Genomic DNA, 25,163 nt, shown 5'->3' with positions numbered 1-25,163 from the left:
AAAAAAACATGATTAGTCTTTAGCCACAACATTGATAACAAACTGACCCCTAAATACTCCAGTTAAATGTACAGTAGTCAGTCTTCAAGTTGCATCACTGTTTAACTTGCTGTTATGTTGGATCCACTTGAACTCAGACTGTTTTTTGCACTTGTGTGATTTACTACGGTTCCAATGATGCCTTTCAACAATCCCCAGAAAACATCTGTCAACAAGGCGCTGCTTTCAAAACTGTAAGCCAGATGAAACGGTGTAGCTGCTGTGCTTTGTAGACAGAAGACATATGAGCCCGTATGTTGGCACAGAGGTAACGGTGAGTAGGTATGATATTAACCAATTTAACTTTGTTAAGCACATTAGCATTCTAACTTTTGATGAAGATGGGACTTGGATTCACTTTGCTCGTGTTTTAGTCATAAACAAATGTATTGGACAAAACATAATTTATATAAGATGGGGGCAGTAAAAAGAATGTAATAATTAAAGAAACATGGTGGCCGAACCAACCAACGGACAGATAGACGTTGCTATCCTTAAGAAAAGCTTTTGAAAAGCAAAGTATCGTTGAAGTTTAAACCCAACCGTGTCCACTTCTTTGGAAAAAAACACAGTATCTAGTTTGGAGCCCTTATTACAGTTTCAGAATCTTTTGCAGTTCATTGTCCCGATGATGGTTTCATTTAAATAACTGTTTATGGTTATTTAAGTGTATATTCTGTGTTAGCTCCACAAAACTACAACAGTAAAATGCAGCCAACACACTGACACATCAGTATTTACAAACTAATCACACTCAGTTACTGGAGCCATTTTTCTACTGAACACAACACTTTTTTTTATAATAGATTAAGAACATTGTGATCATAATACTTTTGTAGTTTTACTGGAAATTTCAAGGCAGGGTTTTTACTTAAAGTATTTTCAAATTGATGCATTGGTACTTTTACTTATGCAAAGCATTTGAATGCATCTTTCCCCACTACAGAGGGCAAAATCTATAGACACACACAGACTGGGCTCAGGGGGCAAAAACCTATTAGTAAGGTACACACTGTTTTCATCCTTAAAGATTTCACAGCATGTTTTTGGATTGTAAGTGATCCCAAGCTAAACATCTATTTTGTGTTTTTGTCGGGCTGACTTACATAAGCCGTTTTGAAATCATATTTGCTGTCTTTCTTCTCAAGAGTCAGCGGTGCACAGGCAATTATTCAAAAACAGTGTTGTAAAAAAGCACAGATTCAACAGGCATTGAACGATCTATGCTGTTTGTCCATTTGTCTGTGTGTGACTGAAGATGGGAAGAAAATCTGTGTTTTTGTATTTGGCTGCCAGGCCACCTCCTTGTTTGTGTTGGTTTCACAAATTCAAGGCTGGGAAACTCAGCATAGAACTGGCATATAAAGCTACCACGCAAAAACGTTCAGGCCAATGAATTAAAGTGAATCAAATCGATATGGTCCCGATCAGTCTCGCTGGTCTGCCTTATTACGGGTTTCACAGGAGAGCAGAGAATACAACAACCAGCCAACAGCAAGATGGATTGCCTTCAGGTTCCCACACATAGTTGTCAAAGACATCAGAAGTGTGTTAGTGCCCAATTAGAAAATTTATCGGCTGCGCTCCATCAGTGGAGACAGAAGGATAAAAGAGACGGGAGTCAGAAGGAAGAAACTACCAATGAGTCACAGTGCTGTTGTGCTGTTGGGTGGTATTTAAAAAAGACAATGGCAAGTAAAATAAATTGTAAGTATGACTCAAGAGTCAACATTAATATGCAACTATGGAATTGATTTAGTTGCAGATATGTACCTTGAATGAACAATGGCAGAGAGCCCAGGAGCCACGATGATAATCCTCAGAGATTAACTGGTATGTGGTGGGTCTAACAATGTTCATTCTAACAATCCGTTTCCTGCATTTATCGCAAACTAACTGCTGTTCCTGAAAATGTAAAATAAATCCATTCCTGTGCGTCAAAATAAATTTGCCCCAGGCGTTTAGAACAGAAAAGGAAGAAGAAAAAAAAAGTTTTTCAACTGTGAACTGTGTAGGTTGAATTCCTACTTTCACTCAGAGACAGACAGCATGTAAATTCATATTTAATCATATAAAAATGTTGCTGATCATTACTGTAATTATTATCTTTGATGCATGAAAAACAACCCATATTAATCGATAAATTAAAATATAATTTATAATTTTCTGTGCTCATCTTAATACCTAAAGTGGATAATTGTGATGCTTCTAACACTGTATTATACCTGAGTAGGGAGTTACAACCTGTCATGGGAACATTGACACCACAATAGGTACTTTACTCATTTGATAGACACTAAGCAAGATCTTTGCAAACATACAATGCAGTGCACGTAAAGGGCAGGCCGGCCTTACTTATTTACTTAATTGTGTTCTTGTAAATTCCATTAAAAGACCAAAACCAGCAATGTGTCAATGCGTTTCTCCAGACTTCTGTTTGTAGCACCAACTCTCTTTGTTCATACTGAAGTTGTAAACATCTAATAACTGCTCAAATACATTTCTTCAGGGGTAATTTTCAACAGCTGGGTACTGTGGTTTAAACAAATGTAATTCAAACAGGAATAAATAGTGCATCTGATTAAGACTATTTTCATCTGCGGAGTAACATTTGGTGCTCTTGTGTTATTTACAGCAGAACGACGGCCTACGACAGATTGATTCACCATTAGTAGTGTTTTTAATTGTTAAGGAACGTGGACAAAGATATATCAGGTTGTAGATACACAAACATAACATGCTAGTAGAATTAAATCATTGTTGTTTTTGTCTTTCCATTGGATTTGGTAGTAATAATAAAAACATAGATTATGACCAGCTTTAATATTTAAATTGCTGTGTGAATGACAAGACCACTCTTCCAATCTTTGTGGCCTATTACACTGATTAAAAAAAATATTTTCAAGCAGTAAAGGTTTATGTATTTATGTGACTTGTTATTTTTTCACAAAGTCCTTTGCAAATTCTTTGAATTGTGTCATTTAACGCAGTCTGACCTGGACTACATAACCGTATTACATGCAAAGTCATATTTTTATAAATGTCCAAGTATCGGTATTGGATGTTTTGCCCATTGTTCCTACATGAGCAACAACTGCATGTCATTACTGTCTCATCAAAACCTGCAGGGCTGCCCATCCCCATTAGCAAATGACTACATGGAATTTAAACATATAAACAATAACCTCTGAGTCACTGTGAAACGTCACAACAGTTCAGATCTCGCAGCTTGGGAGGAGGCCCTGAAGGCATCACGTCACTCAGTAGTCGGTGCACAAACGAGAATGCAGCCGCGCAGGTTTCAGAGCGGCGGAGTCGAGCTTTGTGTTTGAAACGCAATTGTTTTTTTAAGCGAGCTGGATTACCACGTCGCCCCCTCCCGACCTGTTTTTTTTTTATACCCACAGAAGAGACAGCCGATACTCTCCTTTGGAGACTTTCGTGAGTTTGTTTGAACCATTTTGAACGTTACTGTCAAAGCAGAAGAATAGAAAAAAAGTTGTGTTACCTGCCAACGACAGACTGAGTTGGAGCAAAGGTTGTCTCATGTCTTCAATCAGGCCGGTCTGCAGAGAAATGAGGCTCTTTTAATATGCAAATCAACTTGTGTATGATATGTTAAGCAGTTATGTTTCCTGTACAGATATTTACTGGACCATATGCCGTTCAATTTTGATTATACTTGACAAAAACAAACATAAAGGAGGACTGAGCTGTATGGAACTCACCTAAGTATTTTCCCCCTGCTTTCGTGTTCATTTTTGTGCTGAAATAATAATCCGTGTGTGTTTGCGCTCCCTAATATATGAGTCTACTTCCTGCTTCTCCGCCACTACCTGCAAATACTCACCTGCTCTCTTAAAGAGGCCGCAGCAGAATCTCCAGCGCGGGACAATTGTGAGGTACATTTCAAAAGAAAATAGTGGACGTTTTATTCCACGTAGTCTATTTTAGAGCTGAAGTTGCAGACTTAATTTCTGGTTCAGAAACAGACATTGAAATGTAACATTAAAAACTGGATGGACGAAACGCAATGCATTATTGTACAATAAACAGGCAGCAACCTCCAGGTTCTGATAAGTGAAGCTTATAAGAAAGGGCCTTAAACTTGCATTATTTCTAATAACCAGCACAGGACGACTGACAAACACAGACAGTGTTTAGGTCTGACAACTTGAACCCTTTAACAGTGTATTTTCAGTTAGTATAGACATGTAATTGTAACATTTTGATCGGCTAAAAATGTCTCATTCAGCATTCTGTTATATTTAGCTCCGCCCTCCAGTGTCACTTTTGGTTGATGGCAATGTCCAAAGTGCAGGACTCAAGGTCTCAAAACTGGCCATATTGATGCGACAATAAAATAAAGTGCCACACTGATAGTGTTTATGCAAATACATTTGTACTTTTCAGAGATTATAACTATTTCATTTCATTATTTATATAGTAATTTTCCTTTTCATTTACAGGTCACTTGAAGGTCATTTATATTTCGTGTGCTCACAGTGTTTTCCATGGCAGCCATGAGGCAGTAGTAGAAATAATATCTTAATATATTAAATGCATTGCTCCATTTACTCCCGTGTGCAATTGTATGTATTATTGATTAATAGTGATGATGTTTGCTGAAGAAAAAGAGGCTAATGTGAAAGCAAAGTGTTGACATTTTTCAGCTGATGTATTAGTGCCACCCACTGGTTAATTCCAGCAAACAGCACTCCTGTCAACAAAGAACTCAGTGGGAGCCACAGCTGTGATTTCCATGATTATTCATAAACCCTCTGCAAATACAAATGGGTTTATAATCAGTTTAAAATCACTCGTTACATCTGTGCCCCGGGATGCATTTCATGAAGTGAGAAACTGCAGAGCTAACCCCTGAATAACTGATGTCATTATGTTGCACTGCTCTAGTTGTGTAAAAGAGGCATAGCTGACAACGATCTCATCTCAAAGTCTATTTAGAAGCTGTTCTGGAGCTTTCAATCATATTACATCAACTTGTTCGACAGATGTTTTTATTTCTAAGAGTTCATGCAAAAAACAGCTGAGGTATAAATTAAGATTTATAAAAGGAAATGAGCACAATTTGAATGTGACACCACTAAATCAGCATTTCATTGTATTTGACTAACTTTGTATTTAAAGGGGTTTTTCTTCTGAATAATCCCAGTGGAAGAAGCATGAAATCATCAGCATTCCCCCTTTACATGCAAGAGGCAATTATTGAAAAAAACAACTAATAATAAGAATAGCGTATTCATGTATTATGTCCTCTTTACAATCCAAAGCCAAGGCAATGTGTTGTGTCTGCAGGGCAAATAGTGTTCGTGCTGGATAAGAAGCCTGCAGTACAAAGCCTATTTCATAATGAGTTCCAACATTGTCACTGGTTTCCCTTCAAAAGAATACCATAGCATTTATCTCTGTTTACTAACAGTCCAACAACAGTGGTGTGAAAATCTGAATCAAACATGCTGTATTGTTAGCGAGCATGTATTCAGACACAGGTCAGAGGAGGGGGCAGTTACAATGGAAAGTTTACTTATTTGAAGCACAAAGCAGAAAGAATCCTTTATTGTACCGGAAAAGGTGGGGGGAGGGGAAGGGAGGAAACTGCTTGAAAACAAGGTGACGCCTACGTGACTCCCTGACTGGACCCGAGAGGCTGAGGAACAGCAGAGCAGAGCAGGGAAGACATCCTGCAACATTTAGCTCCACTCCTGTTTTGAAGTTGCTTGCCGCCGTGGATCTAGAAACTTGTCATCTCTTGTTAGATTATACGTTGCAATGCGATGGCAACTGCTTTAAAGTTGTTGTTTTATTCTGTGCCATAAATCTACTCGCAGAGTGAATTGCGCTGAACCTTAACCTGTGAACCTGTGAAAGTGAAGTGGAAGAGCTCTGGCTCGACTGCGTTGTTTGTCTCAATTTTGGAGGTAGGTGAATCCCACTCTGGGGCCTTTTGATGTGGATGACTTCAAGGTAAACAGCAAAGAGAATTCCAGGTTATAGTTAATGCATGCAGGTTGGGGTTGTGTTCCTGCAGCGCTATCACTGCTTCTTCTTTCTCTGTTTGTGTTTTGCTGTCGAAGCTGTGCTTGAGGGGGTTCATTTCAGTTTTGGCAGTAGTCCCGTCCCTATTTTGCTCCAAGTTCTGTCTGCAATGCCAATACTACTGCTCTCTGGGTACATCACAAATAAATTAAGAGAAAAAGATTACCCTTAACATTTGAATTACATTTTCTAACAGAGGGACATGCTGCTTTAATTGCTTTTTGCTCTCATTTTAATTTTACATTTTCTTTGGAGGTGATGTTATTATTCTTGCAGTAGTGGCAAACCCTGCTGCACAAGTACAGGGTGGTGTTGCTGAGATCATGGACAAATTCCTCTCTCTGTTCTCTGTCTACATCAGCAGGTGTTATGGATCTACAGTATTTCCTGAGCTGGAAAGCTGCCCTGCTGCTTCTCTTGAGTAAGGCTTTCTGTTGGAACCGCTGGCCGAATGATTCCCAATTTAAAACTTGCACAAAACAAACAGGAACAAAACCGTATTTCCGGCATTGCATCCTGACATTGGTGCCCACACCTACATTGTTTACATGTCCTTCATCCTTTGCCTATCAAGTTAAGACGTGTGATTAATGCTCCTTGTAGTGAATGCACAGAAGCTTACCAGGTCCACTGCAGTCTCGACACAGATTTTAAGATATTGATGTGGTTTGATGGATATCACATTAGGCATGGCTGTCATGTGCCATTAATCATCGCTTGACATTCTTTGACAGAAAGCAGCCATATACATATTCATAAAGTGTATGCTGGGGACAGAGATGAAGTATTATGTCATTGTTGGTTTATTAGCTTCATATTCTGCCCAAAACGCAAGCCAAAAGGTCAAAACTAATGAATATAAAATGCTGTGGCTCATGATGGTCATCAGAATAAAAATATAAACTGTATGACGCATGGAAGCAACAACAAATGGTCTCAATCTCTGTCCTCAGTGCCATGTGGGCTCCAGTGTATGTCGGTGCACATCCTCAACGAGGAGCCTCTGCATGTACTGCCGGGCTCCAGTCTGGTTCTGAAAGCTCGGCTGGAGCACGGACCGCTGGAAGAGGTGTCTGCGGTAACGTGGGACCGGGAGCCCGAAACTGCAAAGAGTGACGCTGAAAGAGTGACGCTGGCCAGCTGCCCCGGCAGAGGCCTCGAGTGCACCGGCACGAGGCCAAATGTCCACGTGAACGTGAAGCAGCAGGAGACGACGCTTCAGATTAAAGGATACAGCGAGGCGGAAAAAGGCGTGTACGCTGTGACTGTGATGGATCACAAAGGAGCCGCGACCACCGCACACTGCATCGTCAGGACTTATGGTACAGTAGGACACTCGGCTCGTCATTGTAATCATGGTCAGCGACTTAGTTATCCTTACAGATATTTCTTAAACTAATAATAGATGCATCAATGAGTGTTTTTTTTTAAGCAATTTGAGTTCTAACACTTTGAATTCATTACGGTCAAATTCTGTGTTTACGATGCATAAGTTCCTTTCGGGTAATGCTGTCAGTCTCTGTGACATCTGGTACAACATACCCTGAAGTATGAAGCAATGAATTATGCTTTTTTCCTTGTTGTGAAAGGGGCGCGTTCAAGCTGAAAGAAAGAGTAATGTTGCTCTTTGATTTATCCATCAAATGAAACTGACCAACATATGAAGGTACCGGCTTCTCCAATCAGAGGATTTGTCGGTCCTCATTTTAACGGCTTTGTGGACAAAGCCATCTCACCTCAAGGTCCATTTAGTAGCTTTCAATCATATTACTTTTTCTTTTATTGGCTTTAAAATTGAGGTTTAAAGTAAAACAATTTGACATTTGAAACAACAAACCCTGTCAAACCCCTTTGGTTTTTTTGACAGTTTCTCGGACAAAATAGGTAATTGAAAGATGACAACAGGCTTTGCGTTTGTCCTCATTTTTTCGCTATTATATGACTGAACTGGAACATTGATTCATTGCAAAAACAGGCTGATAGATAAATGGATAATGAAAATAATCATTAATTGCGGCCCTTAAAATAGATGATTGTGTCCTACACAACCCATAGACGAGAAGAAAGTCCCGTGGATAGTAAGGACCAGTGGATGTTGGAGGTCGTTTCATATAACTCTCAGAGTAATGATGCAAAAGTAGAAATCATTTAAATGTTCATCAGCTGACAATGTCCCGGCCTTTCTCGTGTTGACTCAAACAATTACCAACTGTATAATGAATGTGTTTTAATTTCACGCCAGCAGGCAGTGTTTCTTTCTGATTGTGGATGTCTCATTTAATAATGAAACACTTGAAATTGAATTTGCCTATAGGCTTTGCTTGCTGGGTCTTCCTTCTGCATCTGTGCTTGAAGATGAGTCTGGTGGCGTCGGAGCTTTCTAGTTTTCTGTCAAAGCTTTAACTCTCATCTGTCTGCTTTAACAGTATCAATTCATCAACTCCACGTCTGCTCTCCCAGCTTCCAGGGCTTTCCATCATCCTATTCTCCGACATTATGCCGCACTCCCCGGTCTCATTATTGTCCATGAAAGTGAGCCAGTTTCTCCTGACGGGATTAAACGTCTCTAATGATTCTTTGTCTGCAACCCTCTTGGACAGCCGTGCACCATTCTTCTTCTTTCATAACAGAGTTTTTACCTCCATCCCCATCACCTCTTTTTGTTCTCCTCCTCACCGTGTCTCATCCGTCTTTCCAGTGGCGGTGGAACACGTCTCAGTCAGTTTCAATGTGTCTCACTCCTCGCTGGTTTGTGGCGAGGCCTGGGGGACGGAGCCCCGCTTCAGCTGGTTACATGAGAGCGTCGCCATCACTGAGACCGTGGGGAGAGTCTCCAGAGACGGAACGACATTAATCGTGGCCAAGACTCCCATCTGCGGCCACTTCACCTGCATGATCAGCAACAAGCTGGGCCACAGTTCTGCCACCTACACTGCAGGTACGAGTTGACACCGTGTTGTTTGTCTGTTCTTCTATCACAAAAGGTTCTTAGTAATTTATTTTCTTTTTTTTTTTACCAACCCCCAAACTATGACATTAGGCAACCAGGTCAGGTTTTTGTGTGCTGCCTGAACATGTGATTTAACAAGCCATTCAGATGTGGCTCCTCTTCCATATGTCACATGCAGGCATGTTAAAATATACTGCCCCCCCCCCCCCCTCTCCTCTCCTTTTTCACTCAGCAAACATGCTCTGAAAAAAACACCATACAGCACCATTACAATATTAAATGTATAAAGCTAGCTGATGAATGAAGTGATCTATTTAGCAGCTTAAAAGCCAGGTTTTTCCTCAGGATTTGGTTGAGACCAAAACGAGAAGGACTCCAAATTAATGATATGGTGGCTCCGTGTCTGCTGGTTGTTTAAATAGGATATGCCATATCTTTTTTTTTCAGTGTGATAAGAGTGTGATAATATGTCAATGTCCCCAAAGTACCACATTATGCTACTTTACGTGAGTATTTCCGTGTTATACTTCAAAACGACAAAATTCCACAATAAAGTGCAGTTATTTGTTAAAGCAAGATGACTGGATGCCGTGCTAATTTGACATCTTATGTGTGATGGACATTCAGAACTCAGACTTGTTTATACTGTCTGTGTTTAGCATTAGCCTCATTATACTTTGTTCTGTGAATTGTGTCACTGGTGTGTTTCAGTGATAAAGGATGTTCCACAGTGCGATCAATAAATCACTAACGCCACTTCTCTTGCTCCTGCTGCGACCACTGTTGCTAAACAGGCGAGACAAATGCAATTCTCCGTATCTGCCAAGAGGCGTGATGATCCAAAGACAGTCCGGATATTTCAGGATGCCTCCTGTTAGCTGCTGCGGTTCCAGTCACTTAGTGACTGGAACAGGCTTGTCGCAAAGAACCATTTTTTGGCCTTTAAGGACAGCCATTCAGATGTTTTCTTTCCTCCCCCTGTTTGCTTGTCTTTTTCCTGGCTGACAGCACCTTGTGGGACGCAGGGCAAAGGAACAACAGCAGCTGTATTGTGTCCTGTCCTGCTGCTGCTGCTTGGAGGAGTGCTGGCCTTTCTGCTGTGGAGGTACAGTAATGCACACAGACACTGGCAGGCACAGACACAAATCTCATTTCAGGCTCTGATAATAAAGCTATACACTGAGAGAAAATAACACACTGGTAGGCACTGCTTTAAAAATGACTTCTTTTTTTTTTTTGTTTTACTGAGGGTACAAGATGAAAACAGCAAACTGCTAGACGGCTATTGCATCCTAAGTGACACACACGAGGCACGACAGGCCAGACTGTGTCTGCTGACATAACTGTTGTCTGTTTACTCGAGCCAGCATTCGGATTGTCACTGCTGTTTGATCTGAATTGGACACTTTGTTTCTTTTCAGGCGACGCAGGCACAGTAACAGAGGAGAGAGGCTGCACGAACATTTGGATGAGACTATCTAAAAAATAAAATAAATAAAAAGGCCAGAGATACAAAAGAGGAAAACAGCTAAATGGACTGCATCGTGAGGCTGGAATTTCCTGTCCTGTGAGCATTATGACCTTACACTACATTAGAACAATGTAACAAGTGAACTGCTTGCTGGCAAGTGAAAACTATCTAAAAATGGATATTCAGTTTGAAGTGCCAGCAGTGTCTTTCCACTGCCTCCTGCTGGGCTGCACCTGAGACTGTGTATTTTATAAAGTTATCGGGTTTGTAAACTTGAATCAGCTGTATGTTAAAATTGAAATGTACCTTCAAATGATCACTTCATAATAAAATCCCTTTGTGGAATGTGACAAATCTCTTTGATTTTCAAGTTATTTAAATGGATCCAAAATACATTCTATTAGATATTTCATTTGTTTGAAGCACTCATCTGAGAAACACTCTTATAACAAAAGGTTGATATTGGCAATTGTGAAACTGCAAAAAGCCGTATTAAATAACAGATCCAATACTAGGGTGTAAAAAAAAACAGAAAAGCATGAGCTGTAGGCAAGAGTAAGTACAAAAGAGTGAGAATCTAAAGCTGGAAATATGATTATTTCTTGCTGTTTGGGCCACTTTTTCTACAATACTATATTGGTGAATCTGTAATATACATCAAACTTAAATCCTTTACGTTGATCAGTTGTTGCCTATTTAGTCTGAAGATTCAGCTCAAAATGTTCCAGACTCATTGTGGATTCAACATCAGACATTTGTCTTTTGGGATTCCCGTTCCTTTATGTTTTGTTAAAGTGTTCTTGGTGCTCGTCCAGTAACCGCAAATTGTGTGTCTGGATAAACTCCACGACACTGGCAGTGTTAACTTTTACAGCGCACCCCTCTACAGGAAATGAACCCTCTCACCTCCAGCAGTGTTATGGCTGCGCTGGTGGATCTACATTGGACCATGTGGAGGAAACGGGGCCACAGGAGCCAGAGGTGCAGAACATGTTATATCGGGTTGGGGACGAAAAAGCAATTTAACATCTGCCTTGAAAGTTTAGGTGGGCCTCAGAGTTTTGGAGATCGTGGCTGTCGTCTATGACGCTAATTTGAAATATATCAAAGAAAAGACGCTCTATTTGCAGCTACAAAAGTCTTCAATATTGGCAGAATGCAAGAATAGCAGATACACCTTTTTAGCTCCCGGAGGCTATATCCCAAGGTGAGAGAGACGGTGATGAAATATTCTGAAAATAGAGTGAAAACTGTAGAGTGATAGGTGAGGAATACAGATCACACATTGCTGAAGACAGGCAGTTTAAGTTGATTTGTACCTTCCAAATACATCTACACGTGTGTACATATAAAACACAGCTGCATGCGAGTGAAGTTACAAAAGCAGACAATATATAAAAACACACAATGTGTAGAATATCACTCTAAAGATCACTTTTGACAGTATAAGCGTTAAAGAACAGCAGAACACTTCTCAAATGGCTTCCACCCCCAGATCTTTGCCAGTGAGCCCATTAGCACTGCTCCCATTGTATTGTTAGTCTACCCGGTCCCCCCTCAAGTTCCTGTGCCTCCCATCAGACGACAGAAGAGATAGAGGAGCAGGAGAGTCACATCCGTTATGTGGAGCTGAACCTAGAAGCCGTGGGGCGTCCTCTGAAACTGTATGTACAGAAAGCTCCATTGTTGTCCAAAAACTACTAAAAACACAACATGGCTCACTACATTGTAGTTTATTTTGAGTCAGTACACCATCTTGCTGTTGCAGAGCACCAAAGCCATGGCGGAGAGTAGCCAAGAAACTCTAAAATACGTTTATGATTTTTCAGGAAGAACAAATCTGGAGTGGCTGACACAGCTTATGAAGTAACTGAACTGCCTTTCTCACAAAAGTTTGTCAGTATTACCCGAAAAGCAGATGAGTTATCTTTACATGCAGATTGGAGAGTACAGCAGCTTAGACCAGCTGTCTGCAGAGAAAACAACTATACTGATATGCTGAAGTTTAGCAGGCATTGGTGGGAATGTCATTCATATTTGGTCATAAACAAATGCCAGACAAAACTGACACTGATTATGGTTGCAAGATTAAAAAAAAAAAAAGTCAAGAGAGATTAATCCTGGAGGCAGCATGAATGAACGTTTGATGGCAGATCAATTCATAGATCAGCCTGGACCAAAGAGATGGGCCGCGGCTCTAACACGTTGATATTAGCCAACTGTCTTGGTTGAGAAAGTATTAAAGTGGGTCCTTTATTCATTTGACATAATAGCTCCATCAACATGATCTGTAGGTAATCTAAACAGTAGATATATCGCCAGACTCTGAAGACTGACAATAACTGAAAAATGTCCGGGAAGGACTGACCTGTACAGTCCGTCATAATTCACACAAAATAGAAAAGACTGCATTCTCATCCCTGACAGCTCAGTCCTATGTTATCACAGTCTCTCTCAGGACAGACACACACACACACACACACACACACACACACACACACACACACACACACACACACACACACACACACACACACACACACACACACACACACACACACACACACAAAAGCTGATTCATAGATTCAGATTGCAGTGAGCATTGTTCTCTGCTGTAAAGAGCACTGCACTGATTCATGACGCATCCATGAGAAACATCAGTGCCCAGTCTTCCCTCCTTTGACCCCCAACTTTTCAATGTCTTTGTTCAATTTCAGCCACGCAGCTCTTATCACAGCTGCATTTCCTAGCCAGAACTATACATATTCATGTTTCTAGAGATAGGCAGCGGTGAAAGGCCAACAAAAAGGAGAATGGGTGGTCTCGTGTGATTAGAGAAAGATGTGACCAGCTGTTGTAGAAACTGTGTGATGGTAATTTCCGAAACTAAGCATGTTGTTATGAGCCTGTTAGCTCTTACGCAATAACTCACATATTTAGGGATTTAGTTTCTTTCCGAGAGTCAGATGAGAAGATCAATCTCATATTTTTACAATAAATGCAAAGCTACGCTTAGCTTAGCTTAAGCATAATGGCTGGAAACAGAGGTTAACAGCAATATTGTGAATAACCCCTTGTAAAACCACAATGTTGACATTATGGTTTTTGTACAGATTAAATGAAAAAGAATACGTGGTGTTAATTAGCATGTTTTAGAGGTTGGTAGATTATGCTACCTCTGGATAGTGCGCAGCAAGCTCTTTCCTCCTGTTTGCAGTCTTTGTGGCTTTTTTCATCATTTTTAAATTTCCATTAGGGAGAGGGTTTTTATCCATCCATCTAGCATTGAATATGAGCTCAAATATCACTACAATTAAACATTAAAAGTCTTCACTTCACAGAGCTATAACGAAATAATGATTTCAAGAGTGAAATAAGGTTCAATCTAATTGTAATAGACTGAAATGACATTGGATTTTGACGGGCATAAGTTATCAGTCAGTGCAAGTGGGGAGATTTATAATGCAGCCTAAATGTCTGTAGGTCGAAAAAGCAGAAGATTGTATAAAAAGCAGGAAAAATTCCAGCCCATTAAATTATAATAAAATAAAAGACAAAAAGGCCCCATTGGGAATGAGTCTCTTTAGCACTGCCAGCTGTTATTAACTTGACAGACATGAGCGTCGATATTCATCTTCTCTCAGCAAGAAAGCAAGTCAAGCGTATTTACAAAAATGTCAAACTAATCCTCAAGTCATTTTTGGCTACATTATTTTTTACTTTGCAAAGTTTAAAGTGCATCAAAATGGAAGTTACTTCATCACTTTCCAGAAACCTTTAAAAGAGCCAAATATCAACTCAGCAGACAGTCAATCACAAACTATGCTTATACACAAAGAATGTGGCATCTGTAATTCAATATTTGTTGCTCACTGCCCAGCAAACAAAGTCTTGAGCTCCTGGGTGTCTTGTCCAGATTGACATGTGCGATAATTCCCCTTGCTATCAAGTCATTTGTCATCTATGGGGCAGAGGAGATAGGGGTGTGCGGCCCGTGAGTCAAGTTAAATAACACCCACCCTTCTCACAGAAATAATGGAGGTCAGAGGTATAAAAAATATTTAAAAAAACGTCATGCACACAAGATACTGTGCTGAGATAAAGACATCCTGCAATGATGTTTGGGAATCCTGCCATATAGTTGTAGCTTTTCTGTAAGTCTCCATCTATATTTCCAAACATCCGACTGTCCTTGTTTTGCCCTCTCCAACTGCCCTCATTGTGACTTCTCTCAAAACTGAGACATGCCCTCTATATCCAATTGAACACAACATCTGTGAACCCCCACTGAGGACACTGCACCTCCTTCTTCCTTCCTTCCTTCCTTAGCAGAACACCCTTTCTCTTGGTGAAGTGCTCCCACTCCTGGTGAGAGATGAAACTGCAGAGAACTGGTCATCCAGAAGAATGCCCTGGAATTAATTACAAAACAAGTTTCCTTCCTTTAACAGGCGTGACTGATATTTTAATGCACATTTTATTTGTGCTTGTTAAAAATGATGTGTGTGATGTTGTGTTGTATGATTAACTCATGGTGTTGTATAGATTAGAAAACACAAACCGTTCCCAGGTCTTTTTTTCTTGTGAGGAAGATCTTGATCCAAACAAAACAGCGTTCACTGTCCACTCAGAGCCGCCCTCGTGATAAAGCTTCTTCGCTGAATTTTAAACCCAAGCTCTGATTTGATTGTGGAGCCACGACCTGTCACTCAAAAATGTGGCTTCCTGCAGCATGTCGATGAATATGAAAAGGCGCTGCACCTCAGTCCAGCACACGGATAGATTTTAAAAACATGCAAGTGTCAGCAAAGCATCCATTAGAATCCATTTAGAATAAAGTGTTCAAAACAGTAGCTGGAGCTGCCACCTAATCAGCTAAACGAGAGACACCTGTGCAGTTCAGACAGTGGCTGTCAGCCCCGTTTGAACATCCAGTTTCCCTGTTAACTCATCTCTAAAAATGGTAATTCATAGCTCTATTAAAGCTGACACATATTTTCAGTTGGTATATATTTTAATTAGCATCATTTATGTTGCTGCTTTGGTAATTATGATAAAGTGTTGGCTGCCTGGATTGCTGATGCATCAATATTTGACTTTGCAGAATGATATATTGTGGCAGCGGAGAATAAACATGACAGGTACCACACACGCCGCACTGACTGAAAGCTTCAGAAATGATTACATTTATATCTATGACAGTCTTAAAAAAATATGTAATAATACTGTTCTTCCAAATCAGCAGTAAAGCTTGAACGTGATTTATATTTTCCTCATCCTTTGATGGCAGTGGTGGATAAATGCTGAAAGAAACAGCATCTTACTTGATAAAGTGACAGTGTGTTCTTTGTTTGCTTATCAATATTTTACATTAAAATCCATTTTCCACAACGGGACTCCGAGAGTTAAAAATCAAGGCTGCAACTGTGTTTGGAAATTTCCATGTCCATCACCAAATGGCAAACAGACAAAGTTAGCTACTTTTTGGTGAAAATAATGAAGGCTTTACTTGCTAAAGAGACCGATAAGTCCGACTGGAGCAGTCTATGGAATTATTGTATTTAATAATATGGCCTGGCGTACAGTCGACTTCAATAAGTCAACAAAAATATGAAAAAAAAACAGATAAAAAAGAAACACCAATTGAATGCTAATGTTGCTCAGTGTGCTGGATGTGCAACATCGGCAACAGTTGGCTGTTTCAACAGTGATAATAACAGTGTTATGTTTACAGCTTGTGTTGTACCCATGTGGCCACAATTAAGTTAATGCTTTCTGAAATGTTTTAATTGTGCTGCACTATTGTAACTAATCTGTTTACAGCCAGCAACCGTGGACGCAGCATTTAAATCCACAAAGGGACGCCGGTTTGACTAAACAGGGACTGTGCCTCGTTTAAATGATGTCTGAAAATGAACACCATCATTGTGTCAGTTGGACGTAGGCAGGTGCAAAAGAGGAGCGAGCAGTTCACGACGGAGCAAAAGCGAACATAATCAGTGTTGGGTCCCAGCATGCGCAGCATCTGGTTCCTCACAGAGCATCCGTCTTGCCATAATTCTAATGAAAGGAAGTGTTACTGCTCTGCAATGATCATTTGCTCTTGGTTATTATTCTCTCATTATGCTGTGCACCACCTTAATGTGTCTCTAGTTTCTTGCAAATGTTCCTTAAGTGTTTCACAAAAGAAACAAAAACAAAAAAGGTTTAATACAGCTTCAGTTACGTTAAATAAACACGGATGCCTTTGGTGATGTCACAAGGTCATTTTGACTCGAAATACCTGAACAACGAATGGAGTTCCTGTCAGATGTACATTCTGTTTAGTGCCAAGTACCAAATGTTTTCACAGAAACTTAAACTAATGAAACATTATTGCTGTGTCGCAAATCTGTACTACATTCTGATCCTCTGCAGGTTTTTAGTGTATACTGTGTTCACACGAGAAAGTATACAGCATGCATACTAAATACAGTCATTTGTTTATTGTGCTATTGCTGCACACCATTCTCCCGCAATGTAATGCACATAATCTAATTTTAAAATACAAAACACGCCTAACCACCAGGAAAACAAAGAGACAGGCGTTAGGATTAAATTCATTACTGTGATTGAACTATTAAAAAAAAACATCAGATCAGTACCCAGTACATCAAAACGCCAAAACATTCAAAATAACTATTTTGCCATTATTGTGACAGGCCACGTGTCTCCGCTGCTAGAGAGTGCGTTCTATGGTTGTGTTAATCAGTAAGACAGCCATGGTAAAGCAAAGCATTTTATTGCAAGTATTAGTCAAAGATACACTTCAAACTGAAGCAAAGCGACACTAAAATGACAACAACCTATAAGAGAGAGTTACAAAAGAAAGAGATATTTAAAACTGAGAGGAATAGAGCTGTTGGTACAACAGAGCCTTTGCAACATACAGAGGGACCGAGACATGGATCATCTGGTGGTGAGGGTTCACTGTCATACATCCGCTTGCTGGTGCATCACTCAGAGAGGTATCAGAGTCCAAGATCTTAAGTTTGAAATAAGACCGACACAAGAGTGATACGACACATGAAAAAATAAAACGCACAAAACAAACAATCTGAATAATCAGCAGACATCAAACATCTTTTTAAATCCTTGGCCACTGTCAAATATCTGTCTCCAAAAGCATTTTGTGTATACAACGGCAACAGGAGCCTAATCTCTTGTGCAATATTTGGTTCAAAGTCGCTATTGGAATGCTAATGGTATGAAAACAGGTTTACCATCTGATAGCCATCGGAGTAAACATGAAGCAAACCAAAAGTAATCTGTTTGGAATTGACAATACTTAAAAGCTCCATGTCTCTGATCCTCCAATGAGGTGATGAGACAACCAACAAAAAAATGAAATAAAAATATGAACAGCTATCATAACAACGCAGTTCATTCTTGGTTCATTTTACAGGCACAGGTCTCCGTAATCATGTCTGGGTGAAACCGTCTGGTTCCCGTCAGGCCCTGGTCAAACTGGGTCTGAAAATACTGCCAAATTATAAAAAATATTCATGTCATTCAGCCTTTTTTTCTTTTCTTGTTTTTACAATGTTATCCAAGTGTTCCCGAGGAGGTGTGGTTTATGCAAATGCCAAGAATTGTTTTCAAATAGCGTTTTACCCGCTATTTCTGTTCTGGCCTCGGTACAAACAGGACGGAGAAGTCTCGCTCGTACATCAGAGTTCAGTCAAGTTCTGGAGCAATGTTAGTGGTTCACATGAGAAATGAAGAGAGATGAGGATGCCGGTTGAGGAAATCAGGGCAGATCAAGTACGTAGGCTTGTTTTCTCGGTAGGTTGCCCAACACAGGCATCGCTAAAGTCACATAGAAATCTGACGATTATGTAAGAACGCACTTAAGGCTGAGGCATGTCTTTTATTGTGGAATGAAACCTGTTCCTGTTGAAAAATCTTTGAGCACAAGAAGAAAGGAGCCAATCTAAGAGGAAAGGCCTGTGCTAAAATTCTATTTTTAACATCTTTCCTTTCTTCCCCTCCCACTTTTTATATATTACATTCACCCACCTGCCATCTTTATTGGCTTAGAGAATTTACATGGCTAAAGTACCAATTAGCAGCTTGGGGCCAGAAAAAAAGTCAGCTCTTGGACACTTAGGTAAATGTGATTCAGAAATGGTTCCCTTCGTCAGAGATGAGCTGCAACATGTGGGGGTTGGCATGTTCAGGTGGTGAAAGAAAAGTAGAGGGTAAAGAATATCAAGGAAAGGCTGAGAGAGAGTTGACCTGTAAATACCACCGGGTCAAATCCACCTCTTCCCTGTCCTCCACCTCGCACCCCCCTCCATATTGTTGTGCTTGAGTGTCTCATAGAATAAGGCGTCAACATGGAGGGGGAGGGGCTAAAGGCCTCATCCTCCTGGCTCCGCCCCCACCATGCTGCAATATGATGCGGAGACTCCAGCCGCTTGAATGCACTCTCAATAAATACACCAAAAAAATTCCGCATATATATATATTTCATATATAAATTTAAAGGACGACACATTTAAATAGGACAATGAAGTAAAAGTCGGCTCAAGAACAATTTTTCAAAATCGGATAAGTGTTAAGACAAAACAAACATTTCTTTTTTACAGTTATACATATTTTGACTCTAAAATAGTTACCGTATAAGAATATCGCAATCAGGCATTACTCAAGCGTTACACGTCATAATAAAAGCTATTTGCAGTTTTTCTTTCATGTAGTATAACATATGCAGCATACCAAGGTAAGTGAGGTGCAGTGTTTTTTTTTTTAGATCTCTTGTAATAGAAACATTTCACCCCTTGGATTGAACAGGTACCCACAGAACCTGCGGACTACCCTTGGTCTTTTGTCGGCACATACCGGATCAAGACAGGGATCCTGCTGGGCACACATTCCTCCATTAGGGACAAGACACATGGCGGGGCATTGCACTAAGATGAAGGAACGCCATGGGCTGCTGCTGCTGCTACTACTAGGGCTGGGCATCGGGAGAGGTTTCAATACCGACTCTGGTTCTGTTCCTTCCATCTCTGTACCTGCAGTACAAAGACACTTGCATGAAAGCGTGCTTTACTATGCAAACAGACTACATTTTACAAGTCTTTCATTTCACTCATTTTGTTGCTTTTTTCGAAGTAAATGCCCTTCAAGAAGAAAACCTTGAATTCTTGTAAAAAAAAACAACTCTTGGACTGCTTGTCCTAAGTTTGAAGTGCTTGATGTTGATGCCAAACTCTAGGAGGTGCTGATATTTTTTTGACACCCAGCCCTAGCGGTACCAGGCCGACTCAACGGAGCAAAGTCATGCGAGCATGAGGCACACTTTAAATGACCGACTGCTTTGTTTGATAATGCGCATCACTTCGACTCCTCGTTAGCACGGAGGTTCAAATCCTCCCTTTCATCCTCCCTCAGGAGGAAGAAGGGCACTGGAGGGACAAAGATTGAAACGCTTGGCTATGTGTCTGAGTGAGAGTGGCAGTCTTTAAAGTGCTGTGCTATGTTTGTCATTCGTGGGCTGAGCTGTGTCACACCGCACTAGTGTCAGCTACGACCCCCACCCCACCCACCGCCCACCAACCCACCCACACCGCACATTCCACTGTACCAACAATGCCATTGGTCCAAGACACTAAATGCATTAGGAAGCGAAAGCTCAACCACAATTATATACTTGGCATATATTTTATTTCTATGTAGGCTTAATGTGTAAATACATGAAACACGAGTTTGCATTGCCATCTCTCAAAAAACAAACGTGTACAGCGAGTGAGTGTGAATGCAGCCATTCCTGCACTGCAGTGTGTCTTCTTGTAAAGGAGATTCTGTTTCTTTGTTTTCACTTTTTTTTTTTGTTCCATTTACAGCACCATCAAGAGGAAAGGCACTTTCTGTGGACTTTTTCTCACTCCATTGCTACCTTTTCCACTGCAAACAGAGAGCAACCAAAACAACCAGGGTTACTAATTGACTCAAAATGGAATACACCTTCGCTTCCATTTAACACCGGAGACATTGACCTTCTGGAGCCAATTTAGCTTCATCAGACAGTTGTCGCTCTGGATAAGACGTTTGATCTTCAGCTTCAATAAATAATGACTTCTGAATCGTTTGCGATCAAAACTGAACTAAAGGCCACACAGCCGGCTGTAAGCTGTTTATAGCTTTTCATTTCAATCTGGTCGAACAAGTCATTTTGAACTGAAACGACAAACAAGTCCAATACCCTGCTGGGCAACACAGATGCCTGTTGAGGACAAATAATGTCTTTGTATTCCTCCAAGCGTTCACTTCCACAGGCCCCAAACGGTCTCGCTCATGTCACTTCTCCACAAGCTGATATTTGCAAAGCAGAGCTGATGACATTTCACTTGTAAGCGAGGCAGAACACATCTGCTATGTAAACATGTGTTCAACTGCCCTCAAAAGTGTAGTTAGTACACGAACATCCATTACCAACAGCAGAGATAGTGAGTTATAAACAGACTATACTTCATGGACTTGTTGAACTTCCAACATAACCCGCCGCTAGAAGTCATCGTTAATCCACTTCAATTCAGTCTAAAAATCCCACATGAACAACAGAACCCGCTACGTCTTACTGACCGGACCCCACTATTGTCCTAACTGACCGGACTCCCAGCGGCCCCGCGGCTCCTAGAGCGGGATCGGATGGGATTGTTGGGCCGTGGAATGTAGTCTTCTGGCACAGAGGGAGTGAATGTTCAGGAGCAAAAAGGGAAAAGAGCAACAATAAGATTACAGGCTTTCTCACACGACAGATTTACGGGGCGGGGAACTCTTTCTATTTGTGAGCACATGAAGTGGCTTGGGAACAGAGAGCAGTCTGAGGAGCGCAGCAGAAGTTGAAATCCAACGTAAATCCTCCCAAGGCTTTAACGACAAAGAATTGAGAAGTACTGGCCCTTGTTACAATATTCTTTGATCACACGAGTCCTTGAAATGAATCAACAACACTTTCAAAAACCACTTTCCCATTCCTTTTCACTTTCCTTCCTGATAAGGAGCAGGCATCAGCACCAGCTGAAGAAAACCCAGAGAACATCCGAGAGCAGAAACTCTGCTCAATACATCAAACGACTCTTCTTCTATTCTTCCATTTGCCGTGCCGATGGATGGAACGTCTTTATATTAAGTACTATACTCCAAAAGGCTTTGTGTTTTTCTTTCTTGAGATTCTCTCCTCTACAACAACTCTCAGACTGTACGAGCATCTACACACACAAAAAGAGGAGAGAAATAAGCATTCAACAACTTGCAGCTTTTTACTCCCCGAATATTAAAGCAAGAGATGGTTTAAGTCCACATCCACATCAATAAGAGCATGACAGTCCAAACACACGCCACTAGTTTCACACATAAACTACACATCATACAGTGACACAGGAACAAGTCAACCTATTGCGCAAATAAACTTTGTTATTATACCTTTTTAAACCATTACTTATCATGATACAGCTATTACTAAGATTATTAATTCGACTACTTTTGTTTCTGTTAGCAAAAATAAGTGGTGTGCATTACGTCATTTAAAATGTACAAATATACTTTCAATCTGGCTTTTACAAAGGCTTTCAGAAACACGAGTGAAATCCTAAAAGTTTAAACCCACCGGTCTGTGAGAGGCAGTCAAATGCAACAGTGGATGTAGGACCCTACATTATACCTCACGGTCTGCCATTGTGTAGTTATCAGGTTCTCAATGCTAATCATAACTACGGAGTGAAATCCAAAATCTCCCTCAAACCATAGCAGTTGGACTTTCTCCTGTCCTTAAGTGAGTGAGGTTTATCGTTTTGTGTTTCTCATCCCCAAAGCTCCTGCTCATCAAGAGTCTCTTATAGAAGTTCAGCTTCAGATTCGAATGCAGACAAGAATAGCACCACGCCTGTTCAGTCCCGAAACACAGCTTCTTTTAGTGCAGATCACTTTTAAACCCCAGACGAGCTTTAGTGGTACAGAGGAGCCAAGTTGCGACTTTAATCGAGGTGCACGTTTCACATCAGAAGTCAGCTGTGCTACCGCTGCAAATATTGGTCGCTAACTTTAAGTCCTCAGCATTCTTTCCTGAAGCAATTCACAACTTTGGGCCAGTTACATGGTTACAGGAATCGACTCAGGGTTTCTACTGACAGCAACAACTCATTGAACAGCGACGCCGAATCCAACTCTATTCCCACGAACCCGGCTTTTTAGGCACACACACACACACACACACACACACACACACACACACACACACACACACACACACAGTGAAGAATAAGCAAAAAGACGACTCGGCCTGCTTTGTTTGAAGGGCAGAAATATACGGAACTTGAGATGAGCTGTATGGAAAAATCTGTAGACTAAGAGGCATTGGGTGTAACTTTCTTGCTTTAAACCATTTTATGCTGTCTATTTGTGGAATATGCTTTTTGATTTTTTTAACCCACTGAAATCAAATCCTAATAACGACTTATGCAGCTTTTGAAGATTTTAAACACTCAACTCCCACCAGGCACTTGAATACTACTTCTTTATGGCCTTTACACCCACTCTTTTGCTCTTAGAAATGGAGAATATATACCTCATTAGCAAACTGAAGATCAGAAATTCAGAAATTATGCCCATTGATGATAAAGTATTCTCAAACCACTGAGTCTCCAATTCAAGTAAAAACACGGCAATGACTCAAACTTCAGTTGCACCACTTTTGCCCAACATCAAGGGCAAACTCATAAAACATGACACATCGTGTCATAGAGGAGCAATACATGAAAGTGCCCAACGTGTGGCAAACTGTTGTCCATTCGAGGACGCTCGCTTTAAAATGAAATGTCCGTTCTTTTGAATCGTTCAAGTCCTCTAAAATCCACGTGCCTTCGTTCAACTGATTATTGCACAAGAGGAAACCATCGACGTGATCTATTGACCCACCATCTCAAACTGTGAGGGAAAGAGAGGGAAATGTGAGATAAAGTACTGAGGGAAATAAATGCATGATTACTACTAAGATTAACAACATAAGCTTACATGGTTTAGATGATAAAAGAAAAGTCAGAATCATAAAATATTTCACATAATGTAGAAGAAAAATAACAAACCAGAAACAAATAACAGTGTTATACTTTAAATAAAATTCATAGATGGCTGCAACTGACATATTAGCCAATACAAACTGTCTGTTTATGTGTGACAGCTGACTGCTAAAGATGAATCAAAACTGATCCAAAACCTTGTAAGACAACAATTCGTTGTTGTGACTTTAAAGGGGCATTTATACCTTGTTGCCACAAGGTGGCAGTGTGCTCAAAAGAACATGTTGCTCCATCCAAGAGACTGGAGATTTCTCATAAGTGAAAAGTGACAGAAAAAAGGAAACTAGAGGAAAAAGAAAAACATAAAAAAGTGGCAACTGGGAGGACCTCTGATCCAATGAAACAACCACATTCCAAGATGAATCAAACGCCAACACAACAACTCCAGAGTCCGACCCTTCCTTCTCTGCTCCCTCATTCGAAATACTGGGGAGAGTCAACTGAATGTGAAAGTGCTGCTGCTCAAACTGACTTGAGGTACTGTAGATTACAAAAGAGCAGAAGACTAAAAGTAGACTATAAATAAAGACAAAAGAAGGGAAAAGAAGGCAAAGTAAAAAAAAAAAAACACCCACTAGGCCACCAGCGAAGGAGACATACAGGGAAGAACAGATAGGAGGAGCAATGAAAAAAGGGGCCTGATGAGGGCGGAAAATAAACTAGTTGGCTGGTTAAATATTGCATAATAGTGCTGAGTTTCTCTCTTGTTTGTTTTTTAAAGCAGCGTTTGCATCCTCAGTCCAGTGTGGGGGTGCCTACTCCCCTCCCTCCTCCCTGCTTTCCTCTGCACAGTGTCAGGTCCGGATTGACGAGGTGTGTGTGGGGGGGAGACTTGCACATGTGAGGACTCCTTGACTGGCAAGCCAGGTGTGCATGATTGTATATATATGTATGTGTGTGTGTGTGTGTGTGTGTGTGTGTGTGTGTGTGTGTGTGTGTATAAAAAGGGTAGCAATGGTTGGGAATGGTTGGTGTAGCTCAGGCGAAGTACATGGTCCTCAGGGTGTCGTGGTGAATCTGAACAGCTTTGGCCAGCGCCTGGGGGTCCCGACCGTTGCTCTGACCAGACACATGGCTGCCCTCGGCGCTGCAGAGTGGAGGAGAGCACTAGTTATGACAGATTACAAATAATATTGGGACACATTTGGCACATTGAGAGAGGATACAAGGTGACTGCGTTTCCAAAGAATTATACTTCAGAGTTCAAGACCTTTACAATCAGGGTCAAAAACAGAAGAACCTCTAGTTTATTCTCTCCGCTTGCTCTCCCGTTCTCACCTGTCATGTTCTTTGTCCACCAGATGGTAGCGGGCACGGAAGGCCACCAGGTGGGCATAGTAGGCTGGTGCGGGGATGGAGACTGAGCGGGTACAGCGCACGTAGGTGTGGCACAACTGGTAGGTGAGCAGCTGAAACTCATCAGCGGTAAAACAATTGTCGTCCCACAGTACATGGTAGTGGGAGGGCCTGCTGGTGCCCTGGGAGACGGGGATTGACACATTTGTATTATTATCATCATTAA

The 25,163-nt window shown here is 40.8% G+C and overlaps 2 protein-coding genes across 6 annotated transcripts in view; one reads left to right on the top strand and one right to left on the bottom strand.

Annotated features, from left to right (window-relative positions):
* Positions 1–3,371: 3,371 nt before the first annotated feature.
* LOC137781366 (uncharacterized) lies at positions 3,372–10,829 on the top strand. 4 transcript variants are annotated; one of them, XM_068570090.1, is made up of 6 exons: positions 3,372–3,480; positions 6,461–6,517; positions 7,050–7,418; positions 8,795–9,034; positions 10,055–10,151; positions 10,468–10,829. In XM_068570090.1, the coding sequence occupies exons 2-6, from the start codon at positions 6,466–6,468 to the stop codon at positions 10,526–10,528; spliced, it is 819 nt and encodes a 272-aa protein (XP_068426191.1). In that variant the 5' UTR covers positions 3,372–3,480; positions 6,461–6,465; the 3' UTR covers positions 10,529–10,829. The 4 variants fall into 4 exon arrangements, with proteins under 4 accessions (XP_068426191.1, XP_068426190.1, XP_068426189.1 ...); XM_068570089.1 differs by lacking the exon at positions 3,372–3,480 and adding an exon at positions 5,708–5,978; XM_068570088.1 differs by lacking the exon at positions 3,372–3,480 and adding an exon at positions 5,708–5,978 and having other exon boundaries at positions 6,458–6,517.
* Positions 10,830–20,138: 9,309 nt separating this feature from the next.
* The window catches only part of ago3a (argonaute RISC catalytic component 3a), a 29,389-nt gene continuing 24,364 nt past the window's right edge, over positions 20,139–25,163 (bottom strand). For both annotated transcript variants that reach the window (XM_068569633.1, XM_068569634.1), the window contains exons 18-19: positions 24,920–25,119; positions 20,139–24,728 (exon numbers count right to left, since the gene is read on the bottom strand). In XM_068569633.1, the coding sequence (XP_068425734.1) occupies positions 24,620–24,728; positions 24,920–25,119 (309 nt within the window). In that variant the 3' untranslated portion in view covers positions 20,139–24,619. The remainder of the gene's footprint in view (positions 24,729–24,919; positions 25,120–25,163) is intronic.

Source organism: Clinocottus analis, unplaced genomic scaffold (assembly GCF_023055335.1).
Source record: "Clinocottus analis isolate CAN_PGR_092001 unplaced genomic scaffold, fCliAna1.0.p SCAF_9, whole genome shotgun sequence".
Taxonomy (NCBI): domain Eukaryota; kingdom Metazoa; phylum Chordata; class Actinopteri; order Perciformes; family Cottidae; genus Clinocottus; species Clinocottus analis.
Note: the sequence above shows the minus strand (reverse complement) of the source record. Positions and strands in the feature narration are given on the sequence as shown.